General features: G+C 41.2%; 1 protein-coding gene across 11 annotated transcripts in view; it reads right to left on the reverse strand.

Annotated features, from left to right (window-relative positions):
* Positions 1-25,043, reverse strand: part of ANK3 (ankyrin 3) — a 347,448-nt gene that overhangs the window by 243,046 nt on the left and 79,359 nt on the right. The window contains exon 1 of one of the 11 annotated variants that reach the window (XM_063406083.1): positions 14,376-14,393. The exons of the other annotated variants lie outside the window; for them this stretch is intronic. Coding sequence (XP_063262153.1) covers positions 14,376-14,378 — 3 coding nt within the window. The 5' untranslated portion in view covers positions 14,379-14,393. Of the gene's footprint in view, positions 1-14,375; positions 14,394-25,043 lie in introns of those variants that run through there. 11 annotated transcript variants of the gene reach the window in all.

Below are 25,043 nucleotides of genomic sequence, written 5' to 3' on the forward strand. Positions count from 1 at the left end.
GAAAGTTTGTTACAAGATGGGGTTTTAGCAATACTTCAAAGAATGTTTTGCCTTTCTTCTGCTGTTATAAAATCCCCCAAAGTGGGGGACTGCAAGAGCAGTACTACACTGGTATAAATTCAGATTGCGGCCAAAGCAACATTACCGTAAGTTTGGGCAGTTGCACCTCTGTGTTTCTAAGATAACAATTCCCACTCTGAACTAATTATCTGTAGAGGTTTCCGGATAAGTTTCAGGGAGTTTGTCCATGAGAGCTCTCTGTGCTGGGGGTGGGTGCCCCGTGGGCGCCGTGGCACCGCCGTGGCACCGCGTGTGCCAGCCCCGCTCGGAGCAGCCCGCGGCAGCCCCAGGGATCCAGCGGGATCCCTCCCCACCCACGCCAGGCAAGCCTGACATTCACACTCTCCTCTCCTGGGGCACAGCTCAGGCACTGGATCAGGGAAACAGAGGTGTATTCTTAGCGCCACACAAACCATCCCAACGTTACAGAGGCTTCGGGGGTTGGGAATTCCCGCCTCAGCTCTGCATCCCTCAAAGGTCATGAGGATGCTGAAAACGGGAAAGCAGAAACACATCAAGCACTGAGGAGTATTAATCTAAAATGAACATAAGTCTTCAGGAAATAAGCATTTCATACTTCAGACTATGGCGCTGAACCTGCCCAAAATTTGAGCTGTAATACTTTGTATTTATGTTTGTGATGCCTCTTCAACACCCCCTCCCCAAATTATATTAGCTTGTGACTCAGCTTCAAGGAGGCAACAGACACATTTCAACACAAAAGGAGATGGCCTAAACCTCATGTAGCAGCACTTGAGAAAATCCTGCACCATTTACCCTCTACAGACTAATGGAGAAGTGAAGACATTAAATCAGGACCTATTTGAAGAAGCAAATGTGCCACCCTGATAAGCACATTCACTGCCTGTAATCCTTATCACCCCAATACATATGGTGCGAGCTGAGACAAGACCACTCTCCCGCACTTGTGTATAATTTCATGTGGAAAAAAATAAAACCACATCACACAGTAGCCATGGTTACCCACAGAAGATAAGAGGAGCGTTTTTCATCCAACAATCTCTGAAATGTGCATAAATTCAGGATCTGCACTTGATGTTTTTTCAGGCCTTCCCATCTGCACATTTATTTTCTGCTGCCTCTATATATCCTTTGACATACTAGGATTCTGGGTATTTCAAGGAAGAGCTCTTTTTTGCTCTCCTTAATCTAAAAAGCAGTTTTCAGTTATCCCTAAAGCACAAATTAATTCAAATCTATTCTGGAAATTGGAATCTAAGCTTACAGAAAACCTTTTAAAACAATTGCCATGCTGATAGTAAGTGTCAAATGTTAAATGGAGCCAGCTATTTACTGAACAAAAATCCACTATCACCTTACCAACTGGTACAACACTGATTTCTCTTGTCTTCACATTATTTAAAAAACAAAACAAAACAAAACAAACAACAATACAAAAAAGCCACACCTAAAAAAACCCCAACCCCACACAAACAATGCTAAATGAAGACATTAACTTATTCCTTCTACTAAAATCATATTGTTCTATTTCATGCGATTTAGTAAAGCTCTACATTGTTTCATGGCCTAGCTCTTCATAAAAGTAAAACACACAGAGAGACACTAAAAACAAACAAACTAACAAAAAACCCCCAAAAATAGAGATGTTATAACCAGATTAGTCTGCTACAAATTTTACAAAAAAAACCCAAAAAAGTGTGATTATCTAGTCCAAGCAGTGCTGCCTTAATTTTGGGTACCATTTGCAAACCTGGGAAACAGGTCATATTCTTCTCATGCACTTGTTCTGTAGGGCTCTCCCTTTGAAACAAAACAATCTCATTCACCAAAAGAAGAAATATCCTGCAGAAATGGACAAACTGCAATTACCATTCTAAGGATACACAGGTTAGAGAGTCTGTACCAAAGAAATGTTAAATAAGACTTTGTAAAAGGTTAACAACCTCACCTGTCGGGGAGATCCACAACCAGCTCACTCCAGCCAGCTCTCAATTAAGTTACTGAGATCACCACCTTCAAATTAAGCTCTCAGTGTTTCTAAGGATCCCTCATGAAAATAGGAGGATTCTCGGGATTTAAAAATAAAGTCAAACCAGGCACTCCAACCCTCACTGGCCATCTGAAAGATCCTGGCAGCCCTATCTCCATGGGCACTGACGTGCCAGGGACACACACACAGCTGGCCATGAGAGGGACATAAAACACAGAATAAACTACTCTGCCAATAGCAGGAAGGATCCCCTGCTCCCAATTTCAGGTTGGCTGTGTGCTGTCACAGGATCCCTGGTGACAATGAATATAATGCATTTAGCAGTGTAGTAACATGAAGCTGAATAAGGTAAAGGTATTTGAAAGATTTGGTAATTTAAATCCAAACAATTCAGCTTCAAGGGGATCCTTATTATATGCACAATATCCCAGGCCTGGATCAGACAGCAGCAGAGAAGCAAAGCAAGCCCCTGCCTGAATGGAGAACCCTTAGGAGTGAAAGAGCAACTAATTTCAACCTTGTCTAAACTAGACTAAACTCAGCATTGGTGGGGTTGGGAAGGAAAGAAATCCCACACAGTTACAACAAAGCTGTTCCAGTGAGATACATGGACATAAACCAGAATCTGCTTTGGCCCAGAGTGGCAGGGTGCAATGAAGAGAGAAAGGCTGCAGCCAGTACTCTTTGCCAAAGAAAAGGAGAGACCCACAGGAACAGCAGAACCTATCCCCACACACTGCTGGGAGCCCAGCACCCATGGGTGCCTCGAAGGACATCCTATTACCAAAGGAGAAGGGTGCTGTTCTCACTTGTGTAGGTCTGGAGATGCAAGCTGTGGATGTCCTGGAAGCCTGAAATCTCGCTTGGATAAGATTTCACCTCAGAGTTTTACCTCCAGAAAAGGAATGATGGCTGTAGCACAATGCTGCTCCTCTAGATGTGGTGATATTTTCACAAAATATTGATTTCTACATCCTTTTGTGTGGCCCTCTGTTGGTTAAAGATCCTGAATTCTTCCTACACTAACATTCAGGTATATATTGTTTTATTAGGCCTAGAAAGAGAAAGACAATTTTTTAGAGAAGTCAAAATAAAGACTATTACAAAAGAAATAATTTCCACATTTTAGACCTGCTGCAAAAAAGCCTGTTTTAAGGATACCTACTTTAGTTTTAAACTGGAGTCATCACTGCTGGAAGAGAAATCCACTGGACTAGTAACAATTCCTGCACAACATTCATTCTCTATCTCACAGCTGTGAAAGTGAGGCTCACTCAGCCTATGGCATTTGTTTTAACTGAGTGGACTTTGGTGAGACACAAAGCTTTGTAATATGTATTTTTTTAAAAGCAAGATATTAATAATAGTCTAAGGTTAAACTCACACACAGTGACATATATATCAACAAAAAATATACAGATGAAGATGGGAGGGATAAATATTAGTATTAATCGACCTATTTCAAATGGCTAGTCATACATAGAAAAAAAATCAGGACGGGAAACAATTTATGTAGTAATTGCTACATAAAATAGCTTGGTGTTAAAGATGATGTCAATGCGGGACAAAGTGTTCACAATAATTTCTCATAAACACTACCAATAGCCTTAGTCTCTCCACTCTAATAGAGAACATACTCAATTTTTGAAAACACCAACTTAAATACCTGCGAAGATCTCCCATCTACTTAAAGATGTCAGGAATCTTTAATTTAATTTGCATTGTGGGATTTTTTTTCCCCCTCCAGAGATAATACTTTTAAAATATTGTCTGTATGTATATCTTTACACTTTGGATATTTAGGAAAACTATTATTTATTTTGTTCTGATCTGGACATTGCTGTGACACGTCTGTACTGGAAATAATGTGGGAGACAGAAAAATCACAGCTTACTGAGGTGGTGGTAGACCAGGACAATTTAACCCTAAGCACTTCTCTGTAAGTGCCAGAGGGATAACAAACCCAAACCATTTGTACTTCTTGAAAGCTGACTAATGGTATTTATTATTGCAAAAATAGCATTGTGCTACTGAAATCTAACAAAGGGTATCTAAAGTGGAACAATGGTAAAACAAATGTTATTTTTCTTTCAGGTATAGTTCTCGAAGGGATGAGTCAAATAATAGCTGGTCTGGTTTTTCAGAGAACAAAAGGCTCTTTACTGACTCCCTTAGAAGCTGCTGCCCAAGTCTCAGTGGTGTACACACACAACAAGGAGGGCTGGAACAGCTGCCAGGGGCTTTGACACCACACACTGCAGAGTAAAATTTCTAAATCGGGAACAATATCTTAACATGATCCTCCCCAAAAGTACATTGTGTGAGCTGAACAAGCAACTTCTGTGAGGCAGCAGTGAACAGCAACTGGAGAGCAGCAAAAATACCAGCAGAAGTGTCTGCTCCACAACCAAATCCTGTTGACTGGTAGAGGAGAGAAAGAACTTCTGAAATCCTACTATGATATGCATATTTCCTTAGTTTTATCTTGTAGAAAGTTTCAGTAAAACAGCTCTATAACTGAAGTAGTTTGAAGCTACTGTGCCTGCTACAAAGCACACTAGCCAACATTACAGCCCTTGATATATATCTCCAGGAGCCTTTATGAAAACACATTCAGTAATAATAATAACAGCGTAACGCTGGCCTCCAAAAATACAAATCACAGAAGTTTTTTTACATCAGTGTCCCCAAGGCTGCAGTTTTCAGACATGTATTGAAAGCATCAAGTGCCTCAGCTGTGACTCATTGCTATACATCAGGGTTTACTGCCTGTCAAACTTTATTTGTCAGAATCTGCAAATACAATAGCCACAGTACAATCAAAATGTTAAGCAGGAATGAGTCATGATAATGTCAGAGAGTGACCTCAGGTTTTTTTCTCTTGAGCAGGTCATGCATATGGTGAGTCTGGTTTTTATAACGAAAAATTATTTCAGAATAATTTGTTTATTCAGAAATACCATTCTCATCCAGGAGGACTGGATTGGGAATGAAGTGGCTGAAGGTTTAAGACACAGCAGTACCTGAAAGCCGAAAATAACGATTGGTCAAAGATGCTTAACAGCATCAGTACCTGAATGCCAGTTTCAGCAGCCAAGGCAAATTCCAACTTAGGAAAATCCAGGTTATTTTTTATACTTATTCTCCAAAGTTTCATTCAAGTATAATGATTTTCTTCCTTCCTTGCTCCAGGTTAACGTGTTCAGTGCCACACAGAGTAACAGCAGTTGTGACACTTTTGTGGTGAGGTCACTGCTATACATAGCTCCCAGTGAGGATGCACAGCACCCAGTCCAAGGATAATACAAGTACAAGGTGTTACAATAATGCCATTTTCAAAGGAATACCACAGAAAACCAGCACGACAGTGTTTTAGTGATTTTCTTCTTGACTTTATTCGTCACAGAAGAATCACTCTATAATTAGCATCATTCAGATTTACAGATCTCTGCTGACATTTTACTAGGACCTTTTTTAAATTAGACACCTACAAATGTTAGAAACCACTCTCTCTCTCAACACCATACAGAAGTAATCAACTACAGGATAGTTTGCAGAGAATTAAGGAGTTAGAAATACAGCAAGGCAATTAAGAACAGAAATCTCCACAAACTTACAGGGAGCAACTAGAAACACAGAAATCCACTTTTTTTTTTTTTCTTCTAAGAACCATGGTGGGTTTTTACTGCATCGAAAGGTGATAAATACCTCATGGGTCAGAAATACACAGGGTCACAAAACAAAAGAGAAAGCTGAAAGGTTGCCAAAGGTTTTATAGATCAAGAGCAAGAACACCTCGAAGCCACTCAGACCAAGCCTTGCTGGCAAAGAACTGCAGTCACCCAGTTCCAGTTGGCACAAAGACATCAGAGTTCAGCATTTATAAATTGCCAGACTGGATTGAGAGTAGTGGGAAGTGTACAATGAAAGCAAAAACTCTAAATCAGATCACAGCAAAACACAAATCAAGTACACATGCAGAAATACCTGCTTTCACATCAAACTACAAATAGAGCACAAATCTCTCTCAAAATGCCCTGACTTAAATGAAGAATATGATTCAGCCCATCTCACAACTCCAGGACACTGTGGGGAAAAAGGACACTAAACTGAACAGGTTTCTAATGTATAGCCTAAAATGTTTGCACCAAATTGCCTACATGAGAGTTATATCCAAACAATTTGTACTTTCAAAGGGAGGTAATCAGTGAAATGTTGTTTCACTGCCTCGATTAAATAACCTGGACAGGCCACATTCATATGCTCTAACAAATATGGCTTTGTTGATTCTTTTTCAGTTTATTTGTCTGCAATAATTAAGGTGCTTTGTCTAAGCCACTCAGCCCAGGAATTACACGGAGTTATGTTCTATGGGCTAAATAAAGGACATTGCCTCTGATCTGCTGGCAAATTTGTAGAGTGGATCATCCTGACTCAATTAACTTGTCCTGTTAGACTGATTGTTTTTGCTGAGAGATGCAGACAAGAATAGCTTAAAGCCAGGCTGCACAGAGCAACATGTGCTGGCATCCTTAGCAGCAAGGATTAAGAAGAAATGCAGAAAGCTTTGTGTATTCTCTGTGTCCCTTAAGGTCACGAAGGGAACGTCCCACTCAGCCACCTAAATGGTAGAAATTACAATAGGCAAAGCCCAGGCTGTATTTAGTTTTGCAGTTCCACAGCAAATGAGCTTGTCCATCTTCTTTCTGCCAATAACAAGTGTGTGAGTCACACCCAGCAGATCCGTGTGGCAGAGAGAGATGTGACAAAGGGAGGCAGCTACATAGCCTGTTGTGTGCAGCACAACACCCTGAAGTTACAGCTGAAACACGTATACAGGAATACACATACAGACTGGAGAGGTTTGAAATATATATATAGATATGCTTGGAACTTAGTACTGACTGGCATGAAAGACCCTGGGGTCTTCTTATCCCACGTGTGCATATGCAAGAGGGATGTGCAGTATTATTGCCAAACTTTGGTTGACAAGGAGAGTTTTCTCCTGCAGATACTTTTCAGTCTAAACTGTGAGAGTGTGAGCAAGAAAAGCACCATGACAAGAGTAGCTGAATGGCTTTTGTCCAGGTGCTTTCACTCAATGATGGGGATGTTATGCTTGTCCTCCAGAGCTCCTAGTCAGGCAGGAGAGGTCCAGATCCCCCTCAAAGGTACAGAGTAGATCCAGGCCCAGCCTTTACCAACCAAAGTGCAAAATGGGCTTAAAGCATAGCTTCATGCAACACCAAAGGGAAGAATAAAACCCTAGGACAGCTTCTCAACTGCTGTAGTTATCCTTGATCCACCGCCTGCCCTGAGCTTGTACTGATTTTAAACTCAAACACCTCCTGAACCTCCTGCTGCTGCTCCCAGGCCAGTGCAGGGGTGACTCCTGCTGTGGAAGGACCACGTGCAGTCAGTGGCACAGCTCGGGGAACTGCTCCACAGGAGAGCAGCACAGCCAGGAGCTGTGAGGCTCAGTGACACCCAGCATCCCTGGAGCGAAGCCCTGGGGTTCACCCCACGCTGCTGTCCCACAGCAAGGACCAGAGGCCAGGTCTGTGCTGCTCCAGGGGCTGCCCTGCTCCAGGGGCTGCCCTGCTCCGGGGGCTGCCCTGCTCCGCGGGCTGCCCTGCTCCGCGGGCTGCCCTGCTCCGCGGGCTGCCCTGCTCCGGGGGCTGCCCTGCTCCGGGGGCTGCCCTGCTCCGGGGGCTGCCCTGCTCCGGGGGCTGCCCTGCTCCGGGGGCTGCCCTGCTCCGGGGGCTGCCCTGCTCCGGGGGCTGCCCTGCTCCGGGGGCTGCCCTGCTCCGGGGGCTGCCCTGCTCCGGGGGCTGCCCTGCTCCAGGGGCTGCCCTGCTCCGGGGGCTGCCCTGCTCCAGGCTGCCTCAGGGCACAGATTTAATAAACCTCACTGCAGGCAGGGCTGGGGGATGCTGTGCAAGGAGAGCTGACTCCTCTTCCAGATGGACGGGGCATCTGTGCCCAGGGATGCAGCAGAGGAGAGGCGAGGGCTGCCTCCGGTGGGGATGGATATTCCAGGCGATTCCTGCAGGTTCTCCAGCATTCCAAACCCTCAGCCCCGGAGCCCCTCAAACCCCTGACAACATGGGGAGCAGAGGAGAGAAAAGCCCAGCAGGAGCTGGGAACAAAGGAGGGAGGCCAAGGTGGGGAAAAGGGGGCACTGCCCACCCACCCCTGCCACTTCAGGTACTGTCGGGAGAGCCACTACAGACAGATAAGAATAATTTCTGCCTCTATCCATTCTGAATCCACTCTTTTTCAAAGGCAAGCAGCATATGCCATTTGTACCTCAGATTTGTCACATCTTTTCTGAGCACAAATGGAGCACAATGGCATCTCTGAGGGAGGAATTCTGCTTTCTGAAATGGAAGACTGCTTTTAAGAGTGAGAAAAGCTCCTTGTGAATTCATACTCACAGAGGAGACCTGAAGCTGTAGAGAATGAAAATAATAAAGCCAAATCCTGCCAACAAACATACCTTCTTCAGCATGATAAAAATAGGGAAGGAATTAGCTGAATATTTAAAGCAAAAGCAGATATTTGAGTAAGATTAATACCTTTGAGGTGATAAACATTTTAAATTCCCTTGTTCTTTTTTCCCTGAAGAGCAACCTTTCCAACACACACACACACTTCTTTCAAGAGTAATAAAGCATAGAAGACAATCAAAAGCCTTTGGATAATTTCCATTAATGATACACCTTGTTAATGTCTCAATTCAGATCATACATACCTGGCAAAACTATAACATCAAGGCTATTTCTTTGACAAAATGGCTTAACAAACCATCTAGTGAACTGTCAATTTCAAATGAAAGTTAAGACTTTATAACAATGGTGTTGCCATTGGACCAGCCTTATGTACAGTGATTACATTTCTGCTTTGTAGGGAAATCAAGACAGGTTGGATACCACAATCACTGACTGGTTTTCTAAAACTTCTGTGAAAATGCTGCTCCTATTTTCCAACATGAGGTGCTGAACCACAGATTTTGCAATGATGATAGATGGTCCTTTTACTCTTGCCTTCCTTCTCCCTTCCTGCTGTGAACCTTGCCCACCTGGTTTTTAACCTTAGACATCTTCCCATGTCAGTTTAACAGTTCTGTGGCCTTCTCCCCATCACAGCAAAGCTGTACAACCTATGATGAAAGCACAAATCAACTCCTCTGCACCCTGGGAAGCCCAGCAGCATTCCTTTGGGAATTTAAGCCTCAGCATTCCTAAACATTGATCCTTTCAGTAAAGATTCATTGCACTGCACCTTCTTGGCAAAAGGGCTGTTTTCACATTCACTGCATTTGCACCTCTTAGGGAATGAGCCCTTCACAGTATTTATAACTCATTCCCAAAGCTGAGGGAGTTTCAGAAAATGCAGTGTTCCTCCTAGCTTTGCATAAACCTTCTGCCTTGGAGGAGAGCCCTCCAAACCTCACTGCACTTCTTGTCCACTACAACTTCAGTAGTGTCAGCAACGCTGCCACATCAGCCTGAACACCGTGTGGATTCTTCCTCTGGGCTTTTCCCCCATGTCTGACCAGGAGATTCATTTTAGTAGTCTAAAAGCATAGCCAACAAGCATATTTCCAGCATCTTTTTGCAAAGGACTTCCTCTTGGTAAGAGGTCAGTAAAGGCAGCTGTGCCTCTTCCACAGATATTGATTCCCATGTTTTGCTGCTCTTACTTTCTAGCAAAATTTAAGAATTCATGCTGTCGTGAAAACACTGCCATAAAGGAACAAGTCCTTGAACTTACATTTTTCTAGCAAAGCTAAAGCTTATTACTGGAATAACAATAACACATACAAACCACTGTAATACTAAAAATAAACATCTGTAAGGATATGCGTCCTCCATCTAATTGCAAACAAGATTAGACAGTTATGATCAATATAAAATTGTGTTAGCCTCAGAGGCTATTTCTACCAATATTACCTAAATGCAAATGCACATTTCATTTTAAAATCATTGTGGTTTTATGTCACCACCACGGAAAATGCTATGCCATCATTATAAAATTAAATTCTTCTCACAGTCAGAAATGATGGAAGACAAAACCAGATGCAGCCTGTAGCCGTGCTAATTAAAAATCAATCCACTGCCAGTGTCTTACACCAAGTTAAATCACAAAGTTAAGATGGTGTGATATGGTAGTGAGACAAGAACTGCATTAATTAAAAAGTTAAAGGTGAGGCAAAATTCCACGAGAACAGGGCGAAAGTCAGAAGAGTCTCTCCAGTACTGGAGCTGAATGCTCTTGACACATCCAACATGAATTGAGAGGATTTTCTAAGGCTCTGCAGGGGAGTCCCTGCAGTCTCTTCCTGTGCAGGGATCCATCCCTGCTGTGTGCACACCCTGGGACAGCAGCGGAGCAGTGAGCATGGCAGAGCACAGATAATGCACTGCCTTTCCCGCTAACAGCACACACTGAGGGCTGGCTCTCCTGCCCTGAAATGCATTTCCAGTCCCACTTGTCCTCACAGCAAGGAAACCATTAACACTGTGCCTCGGGAATGAGGGGTAAAACTTCAATGAGACAGAGCAGATTAATGTGTCCTCCAAGCCTTGCCCTGAACTTCACCCCAGTGCCCAACCCACACAGCGAAGCGCTCACCTTATCCACCCCCAACCTCACAGGGATAAAGGGTAAGGCTGGAAGGGTTTGTCACTTGGGTGGATAAAGGTAGCCCTATCTCTAAAAAAAACATGTACTTTTTTTTTAGATCTACTTTTCTATTTTTATAATTATCACCCAAATAAGCAGAATGCACACACACAAGTTGCTGAGAATATACAAGTCATATAATCATTATGTTAAGTTTATAGCTGAGATTTTCCCACCTCGACAACTTTAGCAAACACCCACATGATTCCCAAACAAGGATTTGCCAGTATTTTTACTGAAGGCTAGAAGTTTACTGGAAAACATCCTGAATTGGCTACCTCCTGCTTTTACCCTACAGAGAACAAGAGGATAGGGTGCCCAATTTTAGTATGGGCACCCCTCTAATAAAATAGCAAGGATATAAACTGGTAGCTATGATGTGATCATAAATAATGGTGATTTTGTATATGGAAATACCATTAATATAATGGAAAGGAATCCTGAAGTAACCAACTGCAGAGACACTTTCAAAAATAAGATTAGAGTGAAATTCAGCTAAATGGAACCCTTGCAAATTACCTAACCAGCCATTTACACCTAGAGAGAGCTGGGTGTTATTTTTCTAGAATGAAATTTAACCACTGATTTATTCATTTATCCTTGAAAGATCAGCATCTGCGGGGTCTGGTTCTCAGTCTGCAAATTTTCTTCTGGAGCTCCAAATTGAAAATAGCAAAAGAAAAATATAACGAGTCACACAAAATCCCAGCCTAGCCTTAAAGGACATGCAGAACCACACAGCCACAGTAATTCACAGGCTACACCACCAAAAATCTCAGCAGCAAACAGGTGGCCTCAGTGAAGTTTCCACTCCCAAGGCAGACTGTGTTGACATTCAGCAATTATCAAAAGAACATTCATCATCTAAAGAACCTTTCCAATTTCACTGAAAATTAGCTATGGAGTTGATAGAACATACGATATAAATGGCCAAATTTGACTTTTTTGTGGGGAGGTGGGAACCAACCAACCAACAATCCCAACCACAAATCAAGATAATACAAGCTCAGTTTTTACACCTTTATTCATGACAGCTTCTCAGGGTTTTATCCTACCAACAACTGCAAAGCCTGTGTGTATGTGCATGTTATCAGATAAGCATCCTTGAAAAGCAGATTCCCAAATAAATCTGCCAGTCAGTTCCAATGCACATAATAATGGGTCTCCAGTACACAGTTATCAGTCATTCAAAAATAGAACTTTGCATACGTAAGAACAGCAAATGGACAGAGATAAAGAGCAGGCAGAGCCTCAAAAATAAGTGGTCGTTTACAATTCTTAATGCAAATAGTAGCTTCTACTAAACTCATGTTATCTAGTAAAAATTAATGCTAAGCCAAGAAATTAATACTTTTTACAAGCACAAATCAAGCCAAAGAGGATGAACATAGGCTAATTTCAAATCTAAATACTCTGCTTGATTATTTATTTAGTCCTAAAGAGATGTGTTTCAAGCACATTTACATATATAGTCAAAAAGCAAAGCTGTATGCCAAATTATCATGACCTGAGCAGATTATCAGAAGATTTATTCCCAGAATTGTGAACATTGTTGTAGAGACAACCAATGAACACATTCAGAAAATACTCAATATGTCCATATACTCAAATTACTCAATATACTCTCAATATACTCAATAAGCTCTGGGGGGAGGGGAATCAAGGTAGCTTTACAAAAGTGAAAAAATTAGCTTTTATAATCAATCTCTAAATCATGACTGTTCTCAGTCCTGCCACAGACATGACTTGTGCACATACTAAAAACAAAGCCCTAAACATTTGTGAATCACACTAGATTTAAACAAGGAGAGATTATAACAGTGGATACCAAAACCTTTCACATAATGTAAACCACCTATTCAACAGATGCAGATGATATCATTAAATATTCCAAATCTACAAATATTATTTCATTTATATCCCAGGGGATGGTTTAAAACCCACATTTGTACAGGAAAGACTATAATATGCAAATATATTCACACATATATACATATGTGTATTGACAATAGAAAAAACATTCTGTAAAAGGAAAGGCTTATGAACAAATAACTACCCCATAAGAACTGCAGTAAGGAGTTCAGGGACAATGAACCCAGGTATTTAGTTCCTCTGCTTTTTTCTTTTTTAGAAACTATAAATCTTTTTATAAAATCTATTTTATATTGTATTTGGTACTCTGTTATTTTATCTCCCATTATGACTCTGGGAAATGGTTATGTAAGTAGTTTTAACTAATGTTGTAAACAGGTTTTCAAGTATTTCACCATATGTTAAAGATGACAGAAGATGTTACAACAAGTGATGAAACTCATTCACAAAGAATTCATAGGGTTTTATGCTCTAAGGGTAGGAAATCATTTTGGCTGTCTCCCAGAATGAACTGTTTAATCAGAAAACAGTTGCACTGAATTAACTAGCAGCTCCATGCAGCACAACTCACTGACTCTTCCTGTCACCAAAATTCTCATTCAAGAGATAAACCTCTTCTCAGTTAATTGGCAGAAATAAGGGTTTGTGCAGTTGGGACTGCTGAGGCTACACAATATTGTGACAGACACTGATGTATCAGCATTGCAGGAGTTCCTTTTAACCTCCCGAGGATCCCAGGAAAACTCCCCATTTGCCACGGCCACCAGACTGTGGAGGAAGCATCACAGGAGTGGGCAGAGTGGCCTTTGCAAGTGTGAAAGGCAAAGAGGAACTAGGAATTTTTATCCCCAGAGGAGGAGAAGGAGTAATTTGTCCCTCTGAAAGCATAAACTCCTTAGAATCCCCCTGAGCCAAACAGGGATCTTTAAAGGGGGCATTAGCTTTTAAAGGCACTCACTCAATATTACTGCTTCCAGAGATACTTAATGTAAAAGATGGCATTTAAAACCCATCCTGGTAGCAGCTCTCGTTTATAAGGGTTTGAGCAGACCTGCTCAAAGGCATTCACATGTCAGGCTATGAATAGGTGCTGCTGTAGATAGCAAAATACACGATTGCCTTCTCTGGAAATGCAGAAATACTGAGCTCGCTTGGAACTCCATCTGCCTTAGCACTGAGATGAACAGCTCATTCCTTTATTTTTCCTTTAAATACCAGTTCACATCGGTACATTTCCATTACACCAAAAACCTCCCTGGCATTTTGCATCTCCCGAAGCGCAATTAAAGTATACCTGTAAAACCTGACTAATTTCCAATTTGTAAAAACTAATGCAATTATCTTCTTCAGATTCGATTTAATTACAAAGGCTCCGAGCAGTCTAAGAATATTTTTTGATACGTGCTCAGTTGAAGACTGCCACGATTTCCAGCAGGGAACACAACGCCTGTTTCTGGTTGTGTCTCTCCCCTTCCATTTTGATCATCTCTGGTTAATTACTCCACCCTGGCACATCTCCTCAAATGGTATCTGGTTTCCAAGCTGAAACATCCAAACCCTGAGGAAAATGCTAATAACCTTTCAGAGACAGTACATCCAAACCCCCTGCGACCCAGGAAAAAGACAAACCCACAGAAAACTGCTGTCCACCAATCCAACAAAACATCTCCCATTTTTTTCCTCCTTTCAGCAAAGCCACAGAGCACTGGTTGCCAAGAGCACAACAAGCTAATAATCAAAATGCTATCATGATGTAGGTGAAGATGGAAAACATCCCACTTACCATCTCTCTCAGAATATACACTCCAACAGCATCCACAGTACCTGCATGTCAGTATTCTCCAATTGCCTTTATTGTTTTCACTCCAAAAATTGGCATCAGAAATAAGAGGCAAAGAAAGTGATAATAATGTAGATAGGGATGCTGAATGCCACATTCACTTACCTGCAAAAGGAAAAGGACAGGGTTTGAGCTCACTAATCACACTAGTTGGCTAATCTTATTAGATGGCTGCTAATTATCTCTGACACAAAGAAGGATTACACGAGGCAGGCAGAGAAATGGGTTTTTTAATAGATATAGAAATGTTTTTAATAGACATTGATTGGTTATATTGGGAAAAGAAACAAATAATATATTTATCCAGAGATCACAAACATTTCCCTTTCTGTTTGCTGAGGAGCAGATGTGACAATGAAACAGGTGGTGGAAATATAAACCCTCCTAAAACCTCCAGGGTGTTTTCTCAGGAAGTGTCTAATGATTGTCACTGGATCTGTTGCAGCCCTTGCTTTATAGGCTAACGTGGTACAGGGAGCTGCTGGGGCTTTGCCAGTGATCTCCTTGGCAACTGGCTGCTCCAAGGAGCCACAAATAGAAGCAGTAAACCCCGGTCCCCATCTCAGAGCAGCTCGCACTTCTAACGCTCACCGAGCGAGGAAATCTGCACCCTGCGAAGGCAGGGGGCTCAGGGGAGCATCATCCCCCTCTCAGCACACTGCAGACATGAGGGGGGGATGGCAGCCTGATCTGGGCACCAGTTATGACAAAATAACCGAATAAATGATTGCAAAAAGGTCTCCAAATGATCCTTTTACAAAGAAAATCCTAATTAATAACAGGACAGCGTTCACACAGATTCCTCAGGAATACGAGGTGCTCACCTGGGCTCCTCGGGTGTCAAAGAAAATGAGAATTTATTTGCATCTATTTTAAAGATTTGTTATAGTGACTTAATATGATTACTTATTTCTGCTTAGCCTACAATACAAGCATAAATTTATTAAATGTAGGTCACCCACGTATTTTACATAGTAAGACAATAAATAGCAAACAAAAACCTAGAAAGAGTAATTTGCTGTCAGCTGTTCTGAATAACCACTTCATATATTATTTAACTGCATCACTCCAAGAACAGCAATTAATCATTCATGCACGTTAAATATAACTTTTCATTTCTTCTGCATTTTTCTTTGTAGCTCATTTGTTTTGTTAAAAAAGGGTGTTTTCTCTAATAAAAAAGTATTAGTATTAAAAAAGAATTATTATATTTTATTTACATAGCAGGCTTATTTATACAAATACGTAGGAAACTAAGATATAACTTCATAATATTTTACAGATAAAATTATCATCTTCTAGGAAAGATTAATCCTGACAAAGCAAATGAATTTTAAAACCTATTTCAGTATAAAATGTGGATGCTTTCAAGAAAAGGTATTCCCTGAGCTACTGAAACAGAGTGTATGTGTTAGATAACACCATTAATAGATCCCCCAACAAAGTAAGCACAACCAAAACATAAGAAAATTGCAGGCCACTAACTAGTATCAATGTCATAATCAAGGTCAAAATGAATTTAAAAGCCTCCTGCAATCTCTTAACAGAGAAAATCCCAAAGAACTGCATAAATAAACACATCAGTCATACAGACACCTTTATAAAAAGACACAAAGTACACGCTTTGTTCAGGATGGGTTACACCCAATGATCCTTGAGGTCCCCTTCCACACCTTGATATTCTTCAACTCTATGTAATACATGGCATAATTGTACACAATTAAATACAGTTTTTACTTGAATAAATACACATAGTTCAATTTTAAAACCTGAAGCAGCTTTTTCAAGCCTGTAAAGGTTTCACTATATAAAAAATGTGTCTTGTTTAAGTTAAGTACAGAGTTCTACCAGAACATGGAACATATTATTTATCTTTTTAATTAGAGTTACAAAGATGTGTGGTTCAGAAGGGAGTCATTACATGCAGCTGACAGGATAAGGACAGAAATAAAGATGTACATGAGCTGTCCCGAGTGTCAGACACAGCCCAGGGACATCGCTCACACCCAAGCTCAGCCCAATCTCATTTCCAGCAGCATTCTGAGATAACGTGCAGAGATCTCTCTGATATGTGTGCACAGTGTACTGTGTCACACAGACACGGCCAGGGAGATCCATCAGATCCTCTCGCTCAGCCTCTGCCCACACAGGCTGCACAGCCTGGAGAGAGGCAGCGTATCTGGAATTGAACTGCCTCACAGTGCTCACTGCCAAGCTGGGGATCCAGTCTGAGTAGATATACTCTGTCTTTTGACTGCTCCTCAGATGGAAATGTTGAGCATTTGGAGGCTCATCCCTGTGTGAGAAAATGAGTTACGTTCGTTAGTGAACGAGCAGCAACTCAGCTGATGAGGCAACAAACATCTCAGGAGGAGATCCCCTCCCTTTCCATGAAAACCAGAGCTAATCTCTGTTTAGCATCTCATCTGAGAGCTTCCTCAGCTGCTGATGACATGAAGGGACTGGGCAGGTTGAAAGGAATGGGAGCAGCCCGTGCCCACTGACTTTGAAGAGATCATACAAAAGGTCTCAGCTTGACAAAGGCAATGACTAAACTAATATCTAAAGGATATTAGGATAAATGACTAAAGGATTTAAAAGCTTGGCCACAGGTGCACAGGGTGGTTGACAGCAATTTTACAGGCATTTCTGTAGAAAAATAACAGATTTGATGCAAGTCCTTACAATCAGCAGCAGTTGCTAAGAAAAGGGCAAGGTGCACAAATATTCCCCACACCCTTTTGGAGAGGCAGTGCCAGCAAGGAAAGCTGAAATACAGAAACCAGAATAATCCTTCCAACGTGTTATTGGACTGGAGGGAAGAGCAGCTACCCAAAGAAATCCCAGCACAACATCTCTCCAGTGTTCCAGACCAAGTGCCTGTGCCCACAAATAGTCAGGAATGGGAAGTTGTTCTCTGCTATCAAATTTCTGCCAACTGAAGAGACCAGAGCACTATTTAGGTAAAAAAACCAAACCAAACATGCAGAGATATAGACCATTGTCAAAAGATGTTTCAAAGGACAGAAGAAAATGTACTCATTAATTCAAGGAGAAATTTATGAACAGACATTTCTCATTAAGAGGACTAGTAATGAAGTTATTTACAACTGTTGCAATTCCAGGGCTTCATAGCTAGTAGGGAATTACAAAAACCAAGGGCTCAGGTTATTTCTTCAGCCACAAACTAGGTACCACAGGATAAATGAGCAGACCTCCCACAAGAGCCAACCCAAGAATTTTTATTTGTTTTTCAATGCCCAGTTTTCCATAGCAAGAACAGTGAAAAATTACTCCAAGCTTGTCATATGCTTCCACCTGCCTGAATGTGTTCTGTAAAGGAGATGAGAGAACCACCAGAAGAGCTGGCTCCTGTTCTGAACCACAGCCAGGCAAGATTAACAGGAAAAGAAGCAAAACCTAATCAGTTGAAAATTATGCAGGAGATCTACGCTAAAATCACTAAAGGTGTGAAAGGCAGAATAAAAGTTACTACTTCATCTAAAAAGACAGAGAATGGGATGGAAGCAGCATCAGAGCTGGTCAAAAGTCTTAGAAACCACGACACAGAATATTAATTTCATGTGGAAAGACAGAGATTAAAAGAGCAGCATGACAAAAACACATGCCAAACACAAGTCTGAGGGAAATAGGGTATTGAGAGCTGACAGAAGAGGGATGAGCTTTGAACAAACCTAGCCAAGAGAAAACCATGGCATAAGCCAGCTTTACATCAGTGGAAGTGAACAGATAGTGACAGATTTTAGAACTCCGCAGTATGAAAAGCCAAGCCAAGAGACCATGGGAGAAGGAAAGGAAAAGAAAGAGTTCCCAGAGCACGTTCAAGGTTAGCAGAGGATCAGGGTGAGGCAGGAAGGCATTTTATTTTTCCCCTCCACTTAAGAGCAGCCCATGATTTTATAGTAAGGGATATTAAGAAGGCAAGAAAAGCTACACCTGTGCAGGGAAAACACAATTATTTAAGGAGTAGAAAGGAGAAAAGCACTAGTCAGAATAGAGGTAAGGAAAAAAAGCACCAAAAGAGGAGGAAATCTAGGAGGACAAGTATGAACACAAACCAAATACAGGATTTGAACCTACAGTAAACAATTTCTACAGAGTAGGGTAGGATATGAGGTAGGAATGATGTAAGTGAGGAAGATTTTGAATGGAATGTAAAGGCAGCATGAAAAAGTCTATTCAAGTGACCAAGTGTCATAGCAATGTTAAGTGAGGGCCCAGCACAACTTCCAGTTCCATTCAGGTGTGGCACCCAAAAGTCAAAAGTGTGCAGGATTCTGAAAATTGGGACTTCTGGCAAGGTAAATAGAGGCTGGCAAAGACAGATGTGATATTCTCTGCAACAAGAAAAAAAAGGAAAACAACAATACAATAAATTACAACTGGATACACTTTAGGGGAACACATCATCAGTCCCAAGTCCATACATGAGCAGTCAAATTATGCACTGGTTTTACATCATAACCCTGTTGTCCTAAGTTCTGGTTTCCAGGTGATACTGTTATTTTCTGCATCTAAAAGCTTATCTTTATTTTAAAAAACAAATAAAATTCTCTTGTAGGCAATAAAGATGAAACTGAAAGAAATCATTGCACTAAACACACACAGAGTTCGACTCTCATCAGCAAACTGGTAATTCCACACCTTGTGTGTGTAAACAAAACAATCTGAAAAGGACTCTGAGCTCCTCTGGTGTGCAGAGAAGGTGTCAGCAGAGGTTGGCATCAGCACTTCAGCTGAGGTTCAGACACCTCAGAGCCTGGTCCTGATCTCACCAACAGTGAATTCCTCTCCCTGTGCAGCCGCTCCTGCTGCCCCACAGCAGCCTGGGGGCTCCTCTGGCAGGGACAGCTCTAAGAATGCCTTCAAGCATTGACTCTCACATAATATTTGTCACAGGCTTTAATAAAAATGAACAAAACTGTTGACTCATTAAGTAGATTTGAGATCTGATCTCCACCAAATAATTTAGGTTTCCTTCTGTTCACTCCTCCTGATTTTATGGTATCAACACAGTATGATTCCAGTTTTTACTGTCTGCAGTCAGTCAAGAGCGAATCTGGGAAGGTTTTGTCTATACAAAAGTGAATACAAATATTGTGAAGTGTCTCTTTGCTCCATTTATATTTCAAAATTTATAAAAGAACCTTTCAGGCACCATTTTCCATGCCCTGCAATTCACTGTTAACAAAGACTGTTGAGAAAAAAGGGATGTCTAGAATACTTCAAGACACAACCCCCCAAACCTTTAATGTTTAAAATGGTCCACGATATTTTTTGAAACTATTTCTCTCAGTAGAGGAAGACTTGCATTTGCTTGAAAAGAAAAATCCATAACTCTTTAAGGAGCAGGGGTTCATCTACAGAACACGAACACTGTTCACCTCATCAAAGTAACTTGGGGGTCATGTAAGACTCTCCTGACCACAACTGCTGGAAGAAAAAAAAAAAAAAATCAATCTCTAAAGCATTGTGTTGCTATCAAGTACAAGCAACTAAACTGAAAACTACCAAGGAAGCTGTTTTAATAAAAAATTCCATCCACAGTCAGCTGTTATCATGCTGTTTAACAGTCAAGATAAGCTGCAGTTAAAACATGTATCTACTGTACATGTTATTTTCAATCACACATGAACATGTTCACATAGAGCCCAGAAAAAACTCAAAGGCTGCATTAACAAAACCTGACATGATACTTCATCCTCCTAGAAGAGGGATGGGTAGATCATGAGTGCTGCAGTCATGATAAAGGCAAAGAGCCTCAAAAACACCCAACCAAAAAACCCTAACAACAAAAAGAACCCAAAACCAACAGAACCAGAGAAAACCCTGACTAATTCCTGAAAACAGAAACTCACTCCATATATATATAACCCTATAGGCAGGGAAGAAAAAAAATTAGCAGATGCTTTTCTAGAGGGAGATGTGCTCATTCCAATTCACAGTAGGCAACAAGGGCAGGAAAGTGCCTGCCCTTACTCTGGCTAAAATGAAATACTTTTTCTGCCCAAAACTCTGTGAAGGCACAGCACACAAATAGATGTACAAACAAAACCAATGTAGTGCTTATCTCCTGGAGTTTTAATTTTTCAGCAACTGCAAATGGCTCCAACTTCAGTTTATGCAAGGTTGTAGCAAGCTGAAACTATGAGGAATTGGGAAGAAAGGAAACTATTTCACAGTCAAATCTCTGAGACAGTGAGGATTAATTTGCATTTTAGCAGAAATTCATCATCTGACCATATCACAGATATCCCCCCACGCACAGTCTCTCCTCTCTTTGCTCTTGGCTGGGTATCTTTAGGTCAGAATTTTGGAAAAAATAAACCACAGTAAAAGGAGGCAGTTGCGAGGGTTGTATTAAATGGAGAGAGTGAAGAGAAAGCTGTGGCTGGAATCAGATTTTTCCATATGATCCCTGCATATATGGCCTGAATCCCAAAATGTCCCTGATGCCTTTTCACAATGCAACTCTTGGGTATAGTTTGCAAAGGCAACGACTGAAAACACAGTGCAAAGTCTATCAAGGGCTCTCCAAAAATCACAGGCTGCACATACTGACAGCAACACTTACCTGGGAAGGCTGATAGAAAACACAGCCCAAAATTTGATGAAAATAATAAATTTTGCACATTTGTCAAAGTTTTCCCTCCTACACTTTCTCTCTTATTTGTTTTGTTAGAAAAGTAAGTAGCTCTGTAGTAGTTTTAATGCTTTCTTCACTGAAATAATTACTAATGCTTTTGGTACAATTCCAGCAAATTCCACAGCTGGGGGAAAAAAAATCAAAGAGCTTGCTTTTGATCCATATTTATTTCATGAAAGGAAATACCCTTTCATCACAACACAGACATTGTTTTCTATGAGGTACCATACCTTATTTGGCATCCAGTCAACTCTTGGCACTTTATCCAGAAGTACCAAATTTCACTCACAGAACTGGCATTCACAAGTGTTATATATCCCACAATTATTCCAATAAATACCAAGTCAACTTCATTAAACAGCAAACATAAGCACATCATAATGAATTCAGTAATGCCAGTAAAAAACCCCACCCCCAATGGACACTTAAGGGCATTATTTGGTAGAAGAGACTGATTATAAAGTATAATACATACTTAACGAATTTTAAAATCAAAATCAGTCACCCTTCTAGACGACCATACTTCTGTTTGAACTACAAATTATGGAGCTGACTAAAGGAATCAGAGTGAAATTCTCTGCTTCCTGCTGTGGAAGAGTTTAATCACCATGTTTCTTCCCACCTCAGTGTGCTATGAATTTATGAATTTCAGGTAAGTGTGCTTTACAGACCCTAGAAGAGACTGAAATGTTTGCCAGGTATTATCCCTAAAATCTGAAACCAGCTGGAGCCCAGGCAGCTGCTGTACCCACCTCAGAAATTTCAAACACAAAGGCATCAGACAGAAAGAAAGGGCTGAATTCAGGTGGGCAGCAATCTAAGAATCCTCAAAATTAGACTCAGGACACCTCTGTACCCGACTTTACAAGAATCCTCCTGCTAAATATTCCCCAAAAGGTGAATTCAGCTTTGAACATTTATTCCCATCAACAGTCCTGCTGAGATGTTATGAAGTAATAAAGCACTTGTGCTTTTGTGCTATTGTTAAATGCACAAAGGCAATTGTGCAGCACACTCAGAGCAGGGTGACTCATTTATTGACTGTATTTTGCCATGGTTACCTGGATTCACGAGCTACAGGAAAGCAAGTATTTATTCTGATGCTGCAGGAAACCCAGGAGGGTAATATGCAGTATTGATGAACTAGACTAAGAAGAGTATTACATGAGGACACTCTAAGTTGTTTTGGGAAGACTTGAGAGGAAAAAAAACAAAACCAAGCCTGCTAGAGAGTTTTTCAGAGAACTGACCCTTACTATCAAAAGAAGCAGAACACACAGCAATGAAAAATGCAATTCTGAAAAAGCTCTGCAATCACTGCAATCTCTGCAATCTGCAATTACTAGGATTTTAATTTCTGTCACTTGGAGCAACTTAGCCAGAAAAATTTAAAAATAAACTTTAAAAATAAACTAGTTTGCAACCCACTGTGAAAAACAACTTATCTAGGTCTCCTATTTTCAACTATGATGTACATTCCCACATGTGAGAAAAGCACTGTGGATATTTTATTGTATCAGTTTGCTGTTATTGGTTCTGTGTGGATTAATGCGTTTCCATCTCTCAGTTCTCAGCTGGGTTATCCAGTTTCTTTCTCCAAGTTACTTAGACTGTTACTCATGGGGTTTTTTCATACAAGAGCAGCAAGCAATTCAAGTTCAGCAATACAAACATTCTGCAGGTGAGATTCATATTATTGGCACCATCAGTAAAAGGTGACACATTACAGTGCAGTGTCCCTGGAAAATATTTTTATTTGAGTCAGTTAAGAGCTCTGCACAAATCAAGCGATTTCCACCTGAAGAAAGGGCACATCATCTTCACCTACCAGGCAGCTTTGAGAAAAAAAAGTCAAAACTTGATTTGAAGCCAGTGGTAGAAGGTGTGGTGGAACAGAAAGTTACAGTAAAAGTGACACAGTGACTTTTCCAGGTGCAGTGACTTTTTTTTTTCTCCACCAACATAGCTGCAGAACTTCCACACAACAACTTCAGCAGCCAGGTCAGACTGAACAGAGCTGCCTACCCCACTCTGTGCAGACAGACACACACAGAATCCTAAAAAATGAGTTATTTCAGAGGAGAAGAACAGGAAGGTAGTGAACGTTCAGAAAAATCATTAGGCCACACAGATTCAGTCCCCCATGTCACACTGTCCTTTGGAAAGCTGCAAAGACTATTTGGGAAACTCTACAGCGTGTTCAACAAGTCTGGCTATACATATCAAACCAGGCTGTGCTGCTTCTAGAGAGACCTGGCAAAAGGCTTGAACAGAAACACAAACACCAGGGCACCACTGCAGCAGCCAGCTCCAATTATTTACAGGAAAGGAGAAAGTGTCACTGCTTTAAAAACTCACTTCCCTTCTCCTAATAGCCACTGGTTCACTGATCCCAGCTTGGGAAACAGCTTGCTTTTCAGCTCATAGCCAGAATGCAATTCAGCTGGGGGTAATGTAAGATTTCATATGAAAAGCTACAGCAGTGACAATATGGGCAAAGTTTCTGTCTCCCATTTATTTCCATCCTCACTGCTGACAGAGAGGTTAGAGCTTCCCCAGGGGCTCTGGACATCAGGTCAAGGTCTGCTGGGTAAGCAGGAGCACGCATTTGCCTAGAAACTGCATAACAGATCAGGAGAAAAATGAAAATGTCTAGTGAGCCTCTTCATCCTGATGCCTTAAGTTTTAGCTTTCATGTTTTTCAGATTTTCTGCTGCCTAGGGATGCAGCTCTGAGCCTCGTATTAAGTGTTAGTAAGCTCTCTCCACAGAGTAGGGAGACAAAACAAATCCTTTTCCTGCTGAAGACCAAGGACAACGGGTACAAGTTTTCAGACCCAAAAGCAGAAACGATGGTGGAGTGAAAAGAAAGGAAACAAGAAGGATGAGGTTTCACAACCTGAAGCTGTAATTGGACAATTAAACCCCAATATGCAAATGGACCAAAACTTATAAAAGTGTGAGACCTCATGACCAATCATCCATTTTTTGTGACCATTCTAAGTCCACCTTGGGTGTAGCCCTGGTCAGGCTCTTGTCCTGCCCAAGGTGTACCCATAAAGGCCTTTCAATAAATGTCTGCTTTATTCTCTAGCTCTGTCCAGTCTCTGTTCCAGGTCAGCCTTCCCAAGGCATCTATCCTCCAGATTCCCTTCAACAACCCCTTCAAAGCCTTTTGGAGGAGACAGAACTGCTCCCAGCCTTTCAAACCACCAGGACAGTACCAGTGCTACCATGGTCACTTGATGCCAAAATCCAAGCCCTTCCAGCAGCTGGTTGACCATTTGCTCCTCCTGACCCCTGGGAGCTCTACAGACAGGTTTTCTTTTTGTTACTGTTATTACTGCCTCCATCCTGACAGGCCTTCCAAGTTTGTGCCTTCTGTGCAAAAGACAAGTATTGGAACAGTAAAATTTAGAGACGAAATGGATATGGTTATGTCTCCTTAAACACATCATTTGCTCCCCAATTTCTTATTATTTAGGTGATAAAAAGGTTGAAAACAAGGACCAGGTCCTTGCCTCATGCACAACACAGCATAAAAGGCCTCTGAGGATAATTGTGGGTTCTTTACTACTACTAAAAACCAACTTACAATTATACTTTAGTACACAGGAATGTCTCAGCTCAGGCTCTTCAGCATCTCAAAACAGCAGCTGAAACTGAAGGCTGTCATTTCTCAGACTGTCCTTCCTTTCTTGCCTGTTTTTTCACCATCCTCTCCTCCCAAAAGCATCCTACAACCATCCTGCACTGGCATTTAATACTTCATACTGACTGTCCAGTGAGTGGCATGTATGCAAAAGACAACCAAGACAACAAATAATTAGCAGGTTTTGGCTGGCTGAATGCCTCCTGCAAAGTAAACAGCAATTCATCTCCTCACAAGAGACGAAGGAGAAGACTGAAGGAGCTCTAAGACATCTTGCATTAAACCATTATATT

Source organism: Prinia subflava, chromosome 9 (assembly GCF_021018805.1).
Source record: "Prinia subflava isolate CZ2003 ecotype Zambia chromosome 9, Cam_Psub_1.2, whole genome shotgun sequence".
In the NCBI taxonomy this organism is placed as follows: domain Eukaryota; kingdom Metazoa; phylum Chordata; class Aves; order Passeriformes; family Cisticolidae; genus Prinia; species Prinia subflava.